This window comes from Dama dama, chromosome 15, assembly GCF_033118175.1.
Source record: "Dama dama isolate Ldn47 chromosome 15, ASM3311817v1, whole genome shotgun sequence".
NCBI lineage: Eukaryota > Metazoa > Chordata > Mammalia > Artiodactyla > Cervidae > Dama > Dama dama.
Window position 1 is genome coordinate 21,718,340 of NC_083695.1, and position 19,337 is coordinate 21,737,676.

General features: G+C 34.6%; 1 protein-coding gene across 2 annotated transcripts in view; it reads right to left on the reverse strand.

Annotated features, from left to right (window-relative positions):
- Positions 1 to 9,480: 9,480 nt before the first annotated feature.
- The window catches only part of RTKN2 (rhotekin 2), a 102,058-nt gene continuing 92,201 nt past the window's right edge, over positions 9,481 to 19,337 (reverse strand). For both annotated transcript variants that reach the window (XM_061161609.1, XM_061161610.1), the window contains 2 exons: positions 14,911 to 15,018; positions 9,481 to 13,674 (listed from right to left, as the gene is read on the reverse strand). In XM_061161609.1, the coding sequence (XP_061017592.1) occupies positions 13,166 to 13,674; positions 14,911 to 15,018 (617 nt within the window). In that variant the 3' untranslated portion in view covers positions 9,481 to 13,165. The remainder of the gene's footprint in view (positions 13,675 to 14,910; positions 15,019 to 19,337) is intronic.

Sequence of the window (19,337 nt, forward strand, 5' to 3'; positions counted from 1 at the left end):
TGATCACATCACTAGGGAAAAAGAGTTTAGAGGTTAGTATGGCAAAACTTCCTCTCAATGCTTTTTGGTTTTTTGTTTTTGCTATTTCACCTTTATTAGAGGCTGTAATACAATGAGGTTGATCACTCACTTTGGATCATACTGATTACTTTCAAATCCTGTCTCATAAACCATGAGATCGTGGGCAAGTTACTGAATTCTTCTGTCCCTCAAATTGCTCATCTTTAAAATGATGGCTTTTATAATACTAGCTCACAGGGTTTAATCACAAAACAGATCAACTAAGAGCTGTTCCAGCTGAATTAGGAGGAGAAACACTTGGCGTCACCCCCACAGACTGCAGTCTCTAAAGGCATGAACTCAGGAACCTATTGCTCTTTAGATTTGTTTGAGACAAACACCATTTTAGTGGTTCTTCTGATAAACATGTTGAAAAGGTAAATAATAGCTCAAGATAACATGGCTAGTGATTTTCTCCAAGGACTAGAATCCAGTTCCCCAATTCATAAACTAAGCGCTCTTACCACTAAATCTGCCAACCGTGGTACTTTCCCAGCATCAGGGTCTTTTCAAACAAGTCAGTTCTTCACATCAGGTGGCCAAAGTATTGGAGTTTCAGCTTCAGCATCAGTCCTTCCAGTGAATATTTAGGACTGATTTCTTTTAGGATGGACTAGTTGGATCTCCTTGCAGTCCAAGAGACTCTCAAGAGTCTTCTCCAACACCACAGTTCAAAAACATCAATTCTTTGGCACTCAGCTTTCTTTATGGACCAACTCTCACATCCATATATGACTACTGGAAAAACCATAGCTTTGACCAGACAGACCTTTGTTGGCAAAGTAATGTCTCTGCTTTTCAATATGCTGTCTAGGTTGATCATAGCTTTTCTTCGAAGGAGCAACAGTTTTTTAATTTCATGGTTGCAATCACCATCTGCAGTGATTTTAGAGCCCCCAAAAATAAAGTCTCTCAGAGTTTCCATTGTTTCTCCATCTATTTGCCATGAATTGATGGGACCAGATGCCATGATCTTAGTTTTCTGAATGTTGAGTTTTAAGCCAACTCTTTCACTTTCACCAAAAGTCTCTTTAGTTCTTCTTCGCTTTCTGCCATAAGGGTGGTGTCATCTGCATATCTGAGGTTATTGATATTTCTCCCAGCAATCTTGATTCCAGCTTGTGTTTCATCCAGCCCAGCATTTCTCATGATGTACTCTGCATATAAGTTAAATAAGCAGGGTGACAATAAACAGCCTTAATGTACTCCTTTCCTAACTTGGAACCAGTCTGTTGTTCCATGACCAGTTCTAACTGTTTCTTCCTGACCTGCATACAGATTTCTCAGAAGGTAGGTATGGTGGTATGGCATTCCCATTTCTAAGAATTTTCCACAGTTTGCTGTAATCCACACAGTCAAAGGCTTTGGCATAGTCAATAAAGCAGAAATAGATGTTTTTCTGGTACTCTCTTGCTTTTTCAATGATCCAACAGATGTTGGCAATTTGATCTCTGGTTCCTCTGCCTTTACTAAATCCAGCTGGATCATCTGGAAATTCTCAATTCATGTACTGCTGAAGCCTAACTTGAAGGATTTTGAGCATTACTTTGCTAGCATGTGAGATGAGTGCAATTGTGCAGTAGTTTGAACATTCTTGGCATTGCCTTTCTTTGGGATTGGAATGAAAACTGACCTCTTCCAGTCCTGTGGCCACTGCTGAGTTTTCCAAATTTGCTGGCATATTGAGTGCAGCACTTTAACAGCATCATCTTTTAGGATTTGAAATAGCTCAACTGGAATTCCATCATCTCCACTAGCTTTGTTCATAGTGGTGCTTCCTAAGCTCCACTTCACATTCTAGGATGTCTGGCTCTAGGTGAATGATCACACCATTGTGGTTATCTGGGTTGTGAAGATGTTTTTTGTACAGTTCTTCTGTGTATTCTTGCCACCTCTTAATATCTTCTGTTTCTTTCAGGTCTATACCATTTCTGACCTTTATTGAGCATGAAATGTTCTTTGCATGAAATGTTCCCTTGGTATCTCTAAGTTTCTTGAAGAGATCTCTAGTCTTTCCCATTCTATTATTTTCCTCTATTTCTTTGCATTGATCACTGAGGAAGGTTTTCTTATCTCTCCTTGCTATTTGGAACTCTGCATTCTAATGAGTGTATCTTTCGTTTTCTCCTTTGCCTTTCACTTCTCTTCTTTTCACAGCTAGTTGTAAGGGCTCCTCAGACTGCCATTTTGCCTTTTTGCATTTCTTTTTCTTGGGGATGGTTTTGACAACTGCTTCCTGTACAAAGTCATGAACCTCCATCCATAGTTCTTCAGGCACTCTATTAGATCTAATCCCTTGAATCTATTTGTCACTTTCAGTGTATAATCATAAGGGATTTGATTTAGGTCATACCTGAATGCTCTAGTGGTTTTCCCTTCCTTCAATTTAAGTCTGAATTTGGCAATAAGGAGTTCATGATCTGAGCCACAGTCAGCTCCTGGTCTTGTTTTTTCTGACTGTATAGAGCTTCTCCATCTTTGGCTGCAAAGTACATAGTCAATCTGATTACAGTATTGACCATCTGGTGATGTCCATGTGTAGAGTATTTTCTAGTGTTGTTGGAAGAAGGTGTTTGCTATGACCAGTGCGTTCTCTTGGCAAAACTCTATTAGCCTTTGCCCTACTTTATTTTGTACTCCAAGCCCAAACTTGCCTGTTTTACTCCAGGTATTTCTTGATGTCCTACTTTTGCATTCCAGTCCTCTATAATGAAAAGGATGTCTTTTGAGGGTGTTACTTCTAGAACGTCTTGTAGGTCTTCATAGAACCATTCAGCTTCAGCTTCTTTAGCATTACTGGTTGGGGCAGACTTTTGTTCCTATGATACTGAATGGTTTGCCTTGGAAACGAACAGAGATCATCCTGTCATTTTTAAGATTGCACCAAAGTACTGCATTTTGGACTCTCTCGTTGACTATAAGGGCTATCCCATTTCTTCTAATGGATTCTTGCCCACAGTAGTAGATGTAATGGTCATCTGAATTAAATTCACCCATTCCCTTCCATTTTAGTTCAGATTCCTAAAACGTCAGTGTTCAGTCTTGCCACCTCCTGCTTGACAACTTCCAATTTGCCTTGATTCATGGACCTAACATTCCAGGTGCACACCAGGAGAACCTTGAGACTAAGCCAGACATGACTTGGAGTGTTTGAGTGTCTCCTGTGGAGGTAAGGGTCAGCAGTGGCCTGCCGAAGGGGCAGGCTCCCTGGGAGTGGCCTGGGTATGGCATAAGCCCTCTTGGAGGAGGTCGACATTAACCCCACCATAGAGCCACCAGAACTTACACAGGACTAAGGAAACAGACTCTTGGAGGACACAAGCAAAACCCTGTGAGCACCAGGACTCAGGAGAAAGGAGCAGTGACCCCATAAGAGACTGACCCAGACTTGCCCGTGAGGGTCCAGGAGTCCTACTTAGTTTGACTTATTTTCTTGAGCTGGCATTAAAGCTCTGCTCATGGTCCAGCAGATGGTAACCTCCCCCTAGTTCCATTTTTCCTTAAGGCATGCCAATCTGCTTGTTGGTTCTTGCCTTAACAGTAGATTAACTGCCCTATCCAATAATTCCTTTCTACAAACTTCCATGACAACTCATCTCCCTTAAATTTGAATGGTATAAAATTAAACTCCTATAGCCTGTTGAATAAATTGACTTTTACTTATTTCTCCCAGATTTGAAAAATCTTTTTATGACACATTCTGACATCAAAGATATTCATAGTATGTAATTGTGCACTGCTTAATTCATCATTTTAGTAGTAAAAAGATACAAAGGCCTTCTGCACTTGTTGAAAAATTGCTATGTACAAGCTGTCATACCCCTTGTGGATCACTCACAACACTTAAAATCAGATGTGTAATGCTATTATTGTAACTGTTCTTTTATAGTTCCCATCGCTGTTTTACGTATTGATCTCCACTGATGTGTTAGGTTCACTGACGGTAGGCAGAGACTGTTTTAAGTGTCTGTATGCAGACATATTTGTTATATATATACTTGTGCTCAGCTCAGTCGCTCAGTCACGTCTTGACTCTTTGTGAACCCATGGACTGTAGCCTGCCAGGATCCTCTGTCAATGGAATTTTTAAGGCAAGAATACTGGAATGGGTCGCCATTTCCTTCTCCAGGGGATCTTCCTGACCCAAGGATTAAATCTGCGTGTCCTACATTGGCAAGTGGATTCCTTACCACTGAGCCACCTAGGAAGCCTGGTCGTGTATATATATGAGGCAGGCAAATTTAAGCAGTAAGCCACACCAGTAGTCTCTAATATAGTTGGGCCCACCAACTAAACTGTGAACTTCTCAAGAATATGTATTTTTTTAATCTTGTAAACTCTGAGTTTTATTATAAGGACAATAAGAATATGGACATATTTTAAGTATCTTTTAAACTTTTGTGCATGGGCTTCCCTGGTGGCTCAGCAGTAAAGAATCTGCCCTCAATGCAGGAGACAGAGGTTCGACTGGCAACCCATTTTAGTAATCTTGCCTGGGAAATCCCATGGACAGGGGAGCCTGGTGGGCTACAGTCCCTGGGGTCAAAAGAGTTGGACATGACTTAGCAACTAAACAACACGACCAATAAATTCTTATGCACTTGGCGAGTATGCTCTCATCAAGCATAAAGTGAAAATGAGGCAGGTGTTATCCTTTCTTTTAAAATGATACATCTGTATGTATGTACACATATCACACACACAAGTACCAGCTCTTTCTTCTCATTCCTCTTTCTATATTTGTTACATGCTACGTGTCAGGTTATAAAAACAATGGAAGAACACATGCCAGGTCCTGGGCTATGCGTTACATGCATTATTTTATTTAATAATCACAATTATCCTATGAGGTAAGAACTATTTCCATCTTAAAGGTTTCCAAAAAAAAAAAAAAAAATACACGAGGTTAAAAAAACCCAGCCCTATCACACAGCTAGATCACAGCAGAGCTAGAATTTAACCCAGGTCTAATTCCAGAATTCAAACTCTTAACTACTGTGCATTGTGACCCAAGGCAAGTCTTCTGCATTACATTTGTTTAGTGGGGTCACTACAAGGACTATTTAAGGATTAAGTGAGTTAAGTCACATGCTTAGCATGATACTTTACACATAATAAATACATAATCATCCTCCCTCATTATTATTATGACAGGGTTAAAAGTCAAATAAGACATGCTCCCTGCCCTTGAAAAATCTAACTTGGGGTAGGTAGAATTTTAAAATGGCCTCCAAGATTTCCTGCCCTATTAATATGACATCATACCTATGACTATGTTATAGTCAAGAGATTTTTCCAAATGTGATTAAGCTTACTAATCAGTAGACCTTGAATTAATCAAAAGAGAGATTATCCTGATGTGCTATATCTAACTACATGAGCCCTTAAAAAGCAGCTTTCTCTAGCTGATTGGACAGGAGAGATTCAAATCCTCCTGAAGGAGAATTTGGGTGTGTCAGGTTTAATAAGCTATTGCTGGCTTTGAAGACTGAGGGTCCACATATAAGGACTGGAGAGTGACCCCTGGCTGATCAAAAAGCATGAGGAAGTGAATTCTGCTGACAACCTGAAAAAGACTGGAAGCAGATTTTCCCCAGAGCATCTAGATTAGAGTCCAGCCTGGCTGACACCTTGATATGGATTTTGTGGTATCCTAAGCAGAGAACCCATTGAAACCCATACAGATTTCTAATTTAAAGAAAGGTGAATTATGATATATTTAAAGTGAAGAAAGCGAAGAACCTACAGCCACGAATACTTTACCCAGCAAGACTCTTGTTCAGATTTGATGGACAAATTAAAAGCCTTCCAGACAAGCAAAAGTTAAGAGAATTCAGCACCACCAAACCAGCTTTTCAACAAACGCTAAAGGAACTTCTCCAGGCAGGAAACACAGAACAAGGAAAAGACCCACACAGAATAAACCAAAACAATGAAGAAAACAAGAGAATCATACACATCAACAATTACCTTAAGTATAAATGGATTAAATGCACCAAGCAGAACATACAGACTGGCCGGGCAGATGAAAACATGCATGTGTGCATGCACTCCCATTTACCACCTCACTCTACCTAATCACCTAAATTGTATGTAATTATTTAATATTAAGTTAATCATGTTTCCATTATGGCTTGCAATTGTAATTATCTCTTATTTTTGCCTAGCTATTGACTGTAAAAACTGATAAACATCTTTCACTATTGTGATTATGTAAATATTACTCACTTAATAACTTTGTATTGACAGTCAACAGAAAATAACAGAATTCTATATCACTAAAAGTACAATTTAGTAGGAAAAAACTGTAATCATTCTTTAAAATCCAGATTCATATCAGAATTATTTTGGAATTTTTTGAAAAATATAAATGCCCAAGTATTGTTTTTATTCTCCAAAGCTCTAGATGTGTTTCTTATGAGCATCCATGTTTAAAAACAACTGGACTATATGATGGTTTTTTACTTTTATCTAGTCTGCTTTACTTTTTCTATTTCATATTGTTTTACCATTTCATTTAGTTTATGTTTTCCAATTTCTCTCTTTTTTTTGCTGTTGTTCTCAAACCTGTATCAAGCATAGTAGAAAAGCTTTTGCACACATGCTGCTGCTGCTGTTAAGTCGCTTCAGTCGTGTCCGACTCTGTGCGACCGCATAGACGGCAGCCCACCAGGCTCCGCCGTCCCTGGGATTCTCCAGGCAAGAACACTGGAGTGGGTTGCCATTTTCTTCTCCAATGCATGAAAGTGAAAAGTGAAAGTGAAGTCGCTCAGTCCTTTCCAACTCTTAGCGACCCCATGGTCTGCAGCCCACCAGGCTCCTCCATCCATGGAATTCTCCAGGCAAGAGTACTGGAGTGGGGTGCTATTGCCTTCTCTGTTTGCACACATACATATATATAAATGGTATATATAATATATATATTTTAGAAAACTTGTGAATTTTTGCCTGGCTAAAAAAAATTATGACATATTGATTCCACTTGTTGTACTTAGTATGAATAGAATGCCAGATTTCAAATTTTATTTACTCAAAATTTTGATATAGTTCCTTGTGTTTTGCATCTGTTATTACTGCTAAAAGACTAGAAAGTTTACTACCTTAGTGATTTTTTAAAAAATTTGAATGAGGCTGGAAACATCTAATCAAAGTCTGAGAATATAAAGAAATGCTATGTTGTAAAAAAAAAACCAAACAAACAGGAAATTAACATGTGATATAGTATTATTAACTAAACTACAGATTTTGTTCAAATTTCACAAAATTTTATGCTAGTTAGTATCCATTATTTGTTTTCATACCTTATGCAAGATTCTACACTATATTTAACTGCATTGAGCAGCTTCAGCTGCATGCAATAAATTCTGATAAATTCTTTTTATTTTTATTGTTACAAATATTTTCTGATTTTCAGGTCTACTACATCCATCTACTTTCCTGTATATTCACTCTATTTATTTTTGAGAATTTGATCTTGAAACTCCAACTGAAATATTTTCTAAGGGTGTATCTACAGTTTCTTAGATACACCCATCATTTAAAAGTGGACACTTAATTTCTAAATACCTGGGGTTTTTAAAGTATCTTTGATATTAATTTCTCATTTTTATATTAATTTCTTATGTAAACACTTTCTTCTCTGCAATCACCCTCTGTTTTTCTAGTCTTCTAACTTTATTGAGGCTTTCAATGGCTAAGTCAAAGATCTCTCTTGGTAAATGTCACACAGAACTTGAAAATATGTGGCTTATTTTCAAATATCTTTGATATTGATTTCTAAACATAATTCCACAGTGTTAAGAGAACACACTCTGTATGATTTCAATACCTGTAGACCGTGAAAGTTTTGCACCTTAAGTCCAGCGATACATTCCAATGTCTCCTAGTTGATAGTCTATTGGAATTTGAATAGAATTTGTATCCTACTATTGTGTGAAAGTTATATAAAGCTTAACAATGTTGAATTGGTTCATGATGATTTTTCAGGTCTACTATATCCTACTTTTCTGTATATTCATTCTATTTATTTTTAAGGATTTGATATTGAAATGCCAACTAAAACTTTAATTTATCTACTTAAAAAAATAATTATAAGATATAGTGGAACTACATGTAACTCTGTTCTGTATTTTCTAAGTCTCCTATAAAAGTATTACCATACTTTCGTAATTTAAAATATAAAAAGAGAAAAAGAAACGCTAGATAATGAAAAGGATTTTAAGTTGATGATAATTTGTTGTGCAGAAGAAGCACATAACATTAATATGTAGGAGAACACAAAAATACAAACAAGGACTTAGGCTATAAATGGAGGTATACATAAAGGAAGGAGTGTAAATCCACTAGAGGGAGAGCCTGAGGAGGGCACAAAGTCATTGTGAATTTAGTGGTGCTACTACTTTGAAAAGTGAATAAAATCTGCTGACTGTGGGTTGAGAGGAGAATGCGTGAAGAAGAGGAGAGGAAAGATATTCCAGGTAAAGAGAGAACAGCACAGATTGCTGAGGCAATGTCCAAAAGCCAAGGACCACAAGAGGAGAGCACCTAGGGGCAGCTGGAGCTGGGCCACGCTGCTTCCTGTAGGCCGTGGGAAAGGCTTGGACTCGCACTCTGCTAGCACGGCAGCACGTTGTAAAAGAACAGGGAATATCTGGAGTGAAGACTTGACAGAGTGCAGATACATACGTGTGTGTGTGTGTAGATATACATATTTCTATTTATACATGTAATAAATATAAAATACATGCTTTAATACTTAAGATTAATAGATGGATAACTTAATACTTTTTCTCCCCTGTAAAATTAAAATCACCCCAACTAATTAAGCTGAAAACATGTTTCTAAACTGGCTAAATTCAACAAAAATACATCCATTCACAAAACCAAATTTTGTTTTCTTTTGAGTAAACAAAAATAAAATTATATCCTGATACAACACTCAGGAAAGTATCCATTTTCAACAAAATTATCTATTTGGCTATCTTGAAACACGTTTATGACAAAGCATAATTATGTATCTATATCTTTTCAATATTTCTCTCCTTTAGTAGTTAACATTAAGAGATTACCACATCTCTCAAAGCAAATTGCTGCCATTTAAAACACAACTTTAGCAAGATATGAGATGATTTTGCCTATCAAACACACCAAGATTGGTATTTTTCCTATCTTGAGATAAATAAAAATGTTGGTTAATATTTCTTTAATAGTTAAAGTTATGTTATTTGAACATTAAGGTACTTTGTTCATTTGAGTACATTTCTGAGCACCAGCTTCTGGGTATGTCTTTTCTCTGTTTACCCTGATTTCACAACACTGTTTACTTCTATCAGTTTAGCCTACAGGACATACCTAAAGGAAAAAATCTAGAAAATGTTTTCATGAATCACTCTTTTAAAGTAAAGAAGTTAAAAAAAATAAAAATAAAAAAAATAAAGAAGTTTTAATCACATGACCTTGGTTTATCCATTTCTAATAGTTAAGTATATATATATGCATAACATAATACTTTTTAATCCAGAATCCTGACCCACATTAAAAAGGTAAAAATTATAAACAATGCCAATTATACAAACATGCCACAGAAAATAACATTCTACAATATTTTCAAATGAAATTTTGTCTTTAAAAATTCAAAGGTAACACATTCCTAGTATTAACCAAGAATAAGCATGATACAGAACAGACCATTTTCATTATAACTGTTACTAGCAACAATGCAGTTACACATAAATGTATAAGCATTTAAAAAGAGTGTCTTTGAAATGTAAATGCAAAAAGTCAACTCTACTTACATTATAAGTTTAAGACTAATAGAACACTGAAGAGAACTATGAGAATATAAAAGGTCACCAAAGTTTAAATACTGTGTGATGATTCACTCTTTAAAAAGACAGTGAGTTTTGACAAATTCTAACCATAGGGACAGATATTTTTCCTGCCAAACCACTTCTCTCGTTCATGGTGCAAGCATTTTATCTCTATTTAGTACGGTTGTTCCTTGTTCAGGGTAACACAGGCGACTGCATTCAAATGGCATTTACCATAAATTGCACCGATCTGCCCTATAATTTCATGTTGGACTGAATTAATTAACTTCTCAGTAGGTGGCTGAGGTACTGAACATAAGCCTAAAGAAATATTTGACTGCTTAACCTACCTTCCATGAATTGTCTCTAAATCAAGGCAGCTTCCATTTTAATAAACAGTACCAGGTAAAATATATTTAGTAGGACCTAAAGGGTAAGATAAGGCATTTATAATAAATGGATTTAGTTTCCCACAAACATGCATGTCCATTTAAAAGAAGTCAGGGGGCATGGCAGACAGTTAGGATTTAACAAAACTAATCAAGAGTTGGCATGCCTGATATTTTGAAAGACTGTTTACCTTAGGAGGTATGCATTTATATTAACAAAATGCCTTCTTTGTCCTTGCAAGATTTTTAATAAAAAGCTCACTACTTTGTAGCAATTAAAATACTACTGTAATGCTGTTTTAAGTAATTTATATCTCAGGGCTTGAAATGTAAATGTAATTTTTAAAGATATTATCAGATCATCTGCATTATAATATCATAAAATACCTATTCTATTTATGACTCTCCAATTATAACATTATTAAAATCTGACAGCTAACTCTTTGTTTCAAGCTTACAGTCTTCATATATCAAGAGGAAAATTAAAAGGACAAACAAGGAATGTGAAAAGTCAGCTCATAAAAAAGCTGAAATGTCTTTTATTATGTGGCGTATTTTTCTCTGTCATAAACTTCCGGCTTAGGAAAATGAGAAAACAAATAGTTCTTTTGACAAACTCTTTGAAAAAGTGCTTAACTTGGTATTTTTAGATATTAACTGTGGAAGAAAAAAAAGGAGGGAGGAAGAGAGGGAGGAAAGGAGCCCTAACTTGGTATTATACCTTTTGCTGGGAATGGAGAGTGGGAAGAACTAACACTTAGTGAGTAGCAGCTCAGAAGTACAGCTGAAGACTTCAGCCTGATTTTAAAGGCTTTATAATATACAGCAAGATAGGACCCCAGAAACAGTCTGAATAATTTTGGGGGGAGATGGCCCTTGGTCAAGCTTCATCTAAATGGTTGTAGGAAGAAAGGTTTCAGCCTTATTTCAAAGTGCCCACTGAGGGCACAATGTCAGGTAATTTCTCTAAGAACAAATTCTGGTTCCTGGACCATTTGAATCCTTCTTGATAATAACATGCATAAGCAGAAACAACAAGAATATAATTTGGAAGTTTTAACACTGTTTTATTCTAAGGAAGGCTTTAACTAAAAAAAAAAAAAAATGTGTAGATGTCAGTTTCAGAAACAATTTTTCCTGCACATCTTCTAGCTCAGTAATTTAGTGGCAACAAGAGTCATAAATGCTGCCAAAAACAGCAGTGAGGTTTAAAAATAAAATTCAAACAATAATATCCTTCACATTTTTAATATGTCATTTACTGAATTGGCAATCACAGCTGAGATTTATGAGAGCCTTCTAGTTAGAAAAAACAAATTAATCCTACCTTTTTAGGTTTTCATTGTCTCTAAATTTTATCAGGCAAGCATGTAGGATTTCCTTCTCATCAAATGCTATGTCTGTCCTGGTGTCTCCAGTCACAAGAGACCTTTTGTATCATTACTCCCTTGAGTCCTAATTCTTACTAGGAGTCCTGGGCAAACACAAAAGTAACCTGGCAGTTACATTATTCTACATAAATGAAAAAAGACTCCGCTATCTAAAAATAATGAAAGGATCCATTTAAATTAATGTTATTTTTTGTGAAGTATTCATTTTACTTTGTAATAATGTAATTCTGATTCAAATAGAGTTCTTATGAGCTTTAAAAAATCTCTAGAGATTATATACAGGGCAGTAATTTAATTCTTATATTTTCATTTCTTACAATGATATTTGAGATTTTTAGTGCTGCTGCTGATAGCTTATGGAAACTGTTTTATTTGGAAATTCTGATTTTTAAAACTGTCCAGCTCTTATTTATAAGAAGCATAATTATTAAGAAAAAGGGTTTTTTTTTTTGTTCCTTTAAGGTATTCATTCTTTTGCTATTTATTCCTCACTTGATTTCATAATTCTGTTTGTGTCACTATGATTAGTTGCTATGGAAATTACCTCCTATGGAAATGATTCCAATGTCATTATTCTAACAATATGACTTTAATAGCAAATATCAATAGCAGACACGAACCCCTACTACAAAAAGGAAATCTAAATAATATTTTTAGAAGGATTAATTCTGAAATTATCATGGCCAAATTTTCTGATATTTTTAATAGATCATCTGCTTTTTAAATAAGTATTAAATGAATTTTAAGGTGTTAACAGCTACCCATTTCTCCAAATGCCAATGTCACAATGGAAATTAATACCATGCATAGAAAAGTGAAAGTGAAGAACATTTCATCTACCTGTTACCTAAACTTAAAAATATTTTGCTTTACATATGAAAGGTAATGTCAACAGGATTTCAGGGATCATCAAGGAAACAACTTTGAATAACACATTACATGTTCCCTTTAAAGACGAAGATTTTAATATTCCAAAATTTATCCCAGGAATTTGAAAGTTAACTAGTGAATAAAACAATAGATGAGAGCCAGTGGACTATTAGATGCGAATTCCAGAATGCTAAGAAGAAATCTTCTTGGGTGGATTCTATAATTTGTGGTTTGAATAAAACTTTTGAAACATTCCATTAGTATTAAAATTCTCACAATGAGAATATGGCTCTTATTTAACACATTTTAAATTACTAGACAATCTCTCCCCAAAGAAATGTTAATGCTTTCTTCTGCCTAGTGCTTATTCACCGCCTAGTACTAATTTAGGAATAAATTAACCCTTCCAACAATTGAGATATTGTCTAGAAACTGCCTTTTATGCTCTGCTAGAGAAATAACTTCAATTCCGAAAATCACAAAAGAGAAATCCATTTCTTCATTATAAAATATTTTATACCTACTAATTATTGATATAAATCACTATCATATTTACTACATAATTACATATTACTATATCTACAGGGCTTCTGAATTAAGCTTCACAGTTATAGGTTTTTTAAATGTTTTATACATTAAGGGTTTTCTATACTTGTGTCCGCCACCATGATCTAGGGTCCAAAATGTCTTTGATAGATTTCTGCCTCGGAGCTGGTACTGGCTTGGCTTCAATACTGGTTTTAGTGTCTGTGTGTTCGCCACCAGTTAAACTACTTTTCCTGGCAGGAAGAAGTTTTCGAGGAGCAGCCACTGGTTTCTGTAAGTGATGCATTGGGGTTGACAGTTTGGTATCCAAAGGCAAGGTCTGAGATACACTTGTTTTTTCCCAGTTGCCCTGAACCAATTGATTTTTGTTGCTCTGTGTTTTTAAGTTGAATGGAGCTTTATCAGAAGGAGGAAGGGGAGCTCGTCTCTTTTTCCCTTTCTCTTCATATAACTGCTTGCTTGCAGGAGATAATACCTTTTTCTTGATGACAACTTGGTGATTACCATCAAAGAGTGTGGCCCAAGAAGGAGGTGAGGCTTCTTCATGCTGGCCAATTTTTTTTTGTATTATACCAGTTAAACTTTCAAGTTTCATAGGTGAATCAATGCCTGTAATAATTATAAGAAAAAATACATGGAACAAATTCTGAAGCAGTACACCCTTTACCCAAGTAAGTTACTACATTATGTTATCTATATAATAGTTATCCAAACCAGACCAAAATGAGTGTGTTTTTTTTTAATATGTTAACTTGTAAAAATAACCATGCTAATGGAACCAAAATATAAGAAGATCATGTACTGCACATATGCACACACACACATACATACACATGCATAAGTATATTCCTAAATATACGTGGAAAATCCAGTTTTCAAAGGAGTAGAGCTTCATCAGAATTTTTTTGAATTCTGCAGATTATTTATTAAATAACTTTCGTGGGGTTTAAAATCTATTCTGACTTATAGGTAAGAGTGGATTCCCTTTTATAAACCCCTGATACATAAACTGGGAAAATGTAACTGGATTAGTATTCTTTCCTGTAGACCAGTAAAGTCTTTGTAACAGGGAAAAAATCCGAAACAAAACCCCCATGGAAACAGAGTGAATCCTTAATACCACTTTGGTGATTTTCCTTGGGAAAAATGGGAGACATTTATGTCAATTACATGATATTTTCAAATGTGTAAGCTCAAATGTTTCATTTTAAATCCAACATTTAAAGAATATATGTAAGTGCAGGAACGTTGGTGGTAAAATACACTAAAATTTAGCATTGATTTGTGCTTGTTCACAACACTGCTCACTGAGGCAATCACACAAAGATAAATAAATATACTTCAAAGTGTGGGGAAAATGGAATATTTATGAGTCTAGAAATCTAAAATTTTCCAAAGTATTAAACTTAACCAATTTTTTTGCCTGAGAGGAAAGCTTCCATTGATTAATATTCATTTATCAACACTACTTTAAAACAAATTTAATAAAATATGGAAAAAATTACTGAACATAATTACATTTTAAAACGTCAAGGTTTATATCTTCACAATTTTCATCAGCTACTCAGCTAATATTTATTTTCAGTGTACCCTTATTCATTTTGAAGTCTTAACATTTTTGTTTGATCTTAAGCATTCAAACTATGAAAACTGTGTATTCATTAATTTTGTATTAATTCATCTTTTAAACATGAGTTTCTTAGTCTATAATCATAGTCTTTTTTCATTCATTTTTGACTGTGGCTTGAAAATTTTAGCATTTTAATGTCAATAGAATAAGCTGCTTGTATAAGGACAATGTCGTTTTTGTTACCCTGAAGCTTAGAAAAGACAAACCCCACTTACTCATATCATGGTAGACTGAGGTTGCCTCTTTTGTCAAGAACAAAGGTGGTTTCCGTGGTGACATAATCTCAATTTTCATAAGTTCTTCACAACAATGCTTCCATTGGCCTAAGGAAGAAAAAGGTAGGCTAGTTTAAAACAAATGTGAAATATATATTTAATTTTTAAGATTATCAACACGTTTTTTGCTTTGAAAAAATAAGGGAATTCATGAAGTATTATCTTAAAGAAGCTATAAAAACCTAGCACTACCCATTATTTCTAAGTCTAGGCACAAATGTACTCTATTTTAAATATAAATCTCTATGAACAGATATTAAGCTAAGCTCTGTAGGCTACTAAATACTATATTACTTCTCTAAACGGTCAATAACTAAAATGTTTATGGTGAAAGTTTGTGTAAGTTCTCTTATTTTAAATATTATATAAAAACATTCAAAACAGTTAAAAAGTAAAGATTAACTGAAATATAGTTACCTGGAAGGAAGTAGAAAAAAATATAAGTAGTATTTCTCAGAAAATGATTTTAATTTTGAAAATTTTAATTAAGAAATAAGAATTGCTTACAAAAAATTCTTTTAAGATGATAATCATGCCCTCCTAAAAATCAGGAAAACTAGAAAAATGCTGTATTTTCATTTTATTTCGGGTACATAAAAACCTGTTACTATAAAGACAGATCACTCAAAATTCTAACTGGATGTGATGGACTTGAGTTTGAGTAGGCTCCGGGAGTTGGTGATGGACAGGGAAGCCTGGCGTGCTGCAGTCCATGGGGTCGCAGAGTCGGACACGACTGAACTGAACTGAATTTATTTTAGGAAGGACACTTTAAATAAAGACATTAGGCATTCAAAATAATACTCAATAATAAAAATACTCTTGAATAAGTTGTTTTAATTATTAAAATTGAAAAGTGTGGACCATATTAATTTTTCTTGTAATTATGTTTTACTCTTTTCATCTCAAAATTAAATTCTCAGATTTATTTCTCCTGAGCGGATATAAAAAAATATTTAGCATTTCTATCTTTATTGTGGACTTGTATGCTGAGGTTTACCATTCTTACATGCTAACTTACATTAGCAGAAAAGTAAATGTAATATACACGTGCCTTTTTATACTGATTTATGATATGTATTTCTTTTTATTATATTCTCAACCTCTACATTCAATATCTAACTTATTTCCCCATGGCTTAAAAATTAAAGATACTTCATGTTTACTCAAAGTATTTATTTTTATTATTTTATGTCTAATTTATGTCATGTTAATATGGTTAATATATATATATATACACTTTAAATCCATCACTTTAAACAGTTAAGAAATATTAAAAAAAAAAACCCTTTCAGTACGTTTTGTTACAATGCTAAGTATAGAATATGGTAAAAAAATTTCAAAATATCTCATATAGCAATATATAAAGGGAATAAAATCTTGAGTTTAAACCTTCAAAGGTTGCTCTGTAGAATTTAAATCTAGTAGGATCTGAGATTTGATAATTTATTCCTCCTTTCTACTTCCTTTTTTAGATAAATATAGAAGCGCCAGCCTTTTCTTTTTGGGGGCAGGAAAAAAATTGCCTTATCTAATGGAAAAGTAATGAAACACTTTAAACCAGCAAACAATTCTCTGTCAAATCTTAGACTAATAACATAGTACAGCATTGTTTCAATATTGATAGTTGAAAGCTTTTCATTGTTAAACTGATAGCAGAATACTAACTATATTGAAAACTGTGATATAAAGCCACATTATCCCATGTGTTACACAAGTCAGAGATATAAATGTGGCATGTTCACTGATCAAGACATTACAATTAAACACTTTACCAGTAAATAAATTAGCAAGTATAGGTTTATGCAGTAATTCTGAATATGCTAACAATAAAGGCCCAGTATGAGATATTTAATGGGTACATTTTGCTCACATAAAATCTGTATATTGAAGATGTTTCCACCACATATACTATTACAATGCTCCCATTCAAAATAATCTATTATGTTAAGCTGCTTATTTAACTTAATATATATTTTATTAAATATTTGAAAAAAATCTTTCACTATTTCAAGCAGTAACCTATTTGATCACCTAAAACAGGTGTCATTCGTCTTTTACATGTTAGCACTCAGATATTAAAAATTAGCTATTAACTCCCCCTGCCTCCCAGCCTCCACTCCTCAAGCTGTCCTTCCACAGGTTAAACACACCAAGCTCCGTCAGTGTTTTCTCATGATTTCCAGTTTTCTCACCCTCATGGTTTTCCACTCTCAAGCTAAGTCAAGTAATTGAAATATGTTCTAAATTACTCTTACTTTATTCTACCCTAGATATCTACCTTCTATTTTGTTGCATACATCACATTTCACTGAAGATTACAAGAGGCTACACTTATTACTAGGAGAGTAAAAATTCTAAGCGCAAGTCATTCTTTGGGATAATACATGCACTTCCATTTTTTGCTTCTGATCTTCGTATCTTACACAATGAATTCTAAACAGCAAATGTAATACTATTTATACTTAAAAAATTAGACTGGCAGATTTTATATCCAAAGCATTAAATACTAAAGAAGTAGCCAGACCTGAGAACCTAGTCGTCATCACTTAATTACTTTGACAGTACAAAAATGTCATGAGATTCTTTAATTTTTATTGGAGTATATTTGCTTTACAATGTTGTGTTGGTTTCTACTGTACAGCAAAGTGAATCAGCTCTACGTATACACATATTCCCTCTTTTTTTATTTCCTTCCCATTTAGGAAGGAACAACTTCCTAGGAGCAACTGAGTAGAATTCCTTGTGCTATACAATAGGTTCTCATTAGTTATCTGTTTTATATGTAGTATCAACAGTGTCGATACCAATCTCCCAATTCATTTCTCCTCAAATGTCATGAGATTCTTACCCCACCAACTCCCTCTTTTAGTATAATGTTATTTTACATAATTTGAGGAGTGAAAACATGAAATCATCTAACAGTAGTTGATATCTAGACTATACTATTCTCACATTTTCACTCCCTTTTCTTGTTTTTGTCTACACAAAAATTTTAAAATGCCAGTGTGTGTGTGTGCATACTAAGTTGCTTTGGTCATGTCTGACTCTTTCTGACCCTATGGGCTGTAGCCCACAAGAATACTGGAGTGGGTAGCCATGTCCTCCTCCAGGGGATTGTCCCAATCCAGGGATCAAACCCGTGTCTCCTGCAGCACCTGCACTGAAGGCAGATTCTCTAATGCTGAGCCGCTGGGGAAGCCCTTAAAATGCCAGAGTCATTTCTAAAAGTAACACAGTCTTCTATAAGACAGACTCTATAAATCAAAAGCAGTTAGGAAAGCAGTTAAAATTTTAGCTGTAATCAGCAAATGAGAGGAAGTTGTTGTCTTTTAAGTTACATACCTAAGATCAGCTGAAATTTTAAAATAAAGAAATGCAGTACATGCAGGTAAACGTGAAACAAATATTTAAACATCTACTAGTGTTAGTTGCTCAGTCGTGTCCAACTCTTTGCAACCCCATGGACTGTAGACCACCCTCTGTCTATGGAATTCTTCAGGCAAGAATGTTGGAGTTGCCATTCCCGTCTCCAGTGGAATTTTCCCAACCTAGGGATCAAACCCAGGTTTCCTGTATTGCAGGCAGATTCTTTACCATCTGAGCCATCAGGGAAGACCCATTTAAACATCTACTGAGGGTCAACAGACAATACTTAAGGAAAACAAGTTCTGAAGAATCCAAGAAAGCCCTGGAGGGAGTCCTCTGGTTCCCTGCAATAAACCTGAAACCTATTCAGGCTTTAATTTTCTCATCTTAAAAGCAGAGAGAAATAATTTCTACTTCACTGGGTTATTATAAAAAATAAATGAAGCCATATGGTATTTGGAAGCTAATCAATAAATTTATTTCCCTTTTCTGCCCCCTCCCCAACCATCACTGTAATAACTGGCCAAGCCATGGATCAGAGTATGCTTATAAAAATCAATCTGAGGACTGCAGATATTAACTATTTTAGAGAGGTCTAAAATGTCTAGGATTAGGATCTAGATCCTAAAATAACTCTAGGATTATCTCTAAGAGCTGCAGAAATAAGTTCCTATTGTTTAAAAATGGTTTTACTTTGCAATTCTATAGAAAAGTATCCTAAAGACATAAAATACTGGTTGAATCTAACAGTAGGCTTACTTTGCTTAGAAATAGCCATTATCAATAGTCTACATTTTCAACATACAGTTTCAATATTTTTGTTGATAAAATTCTTCCTTAAATTGAGAATATTAGAACCTCATATATTTTACATACTATAACTCTGTTACGTTACTATCACATTGTTTTTATAATCCACATCATTGAACTGTATTATTGAAACTGAAAAACTATATGTGCTGTTTAAAAAAAAATCTCTTTGGATGATGTCCAAAATG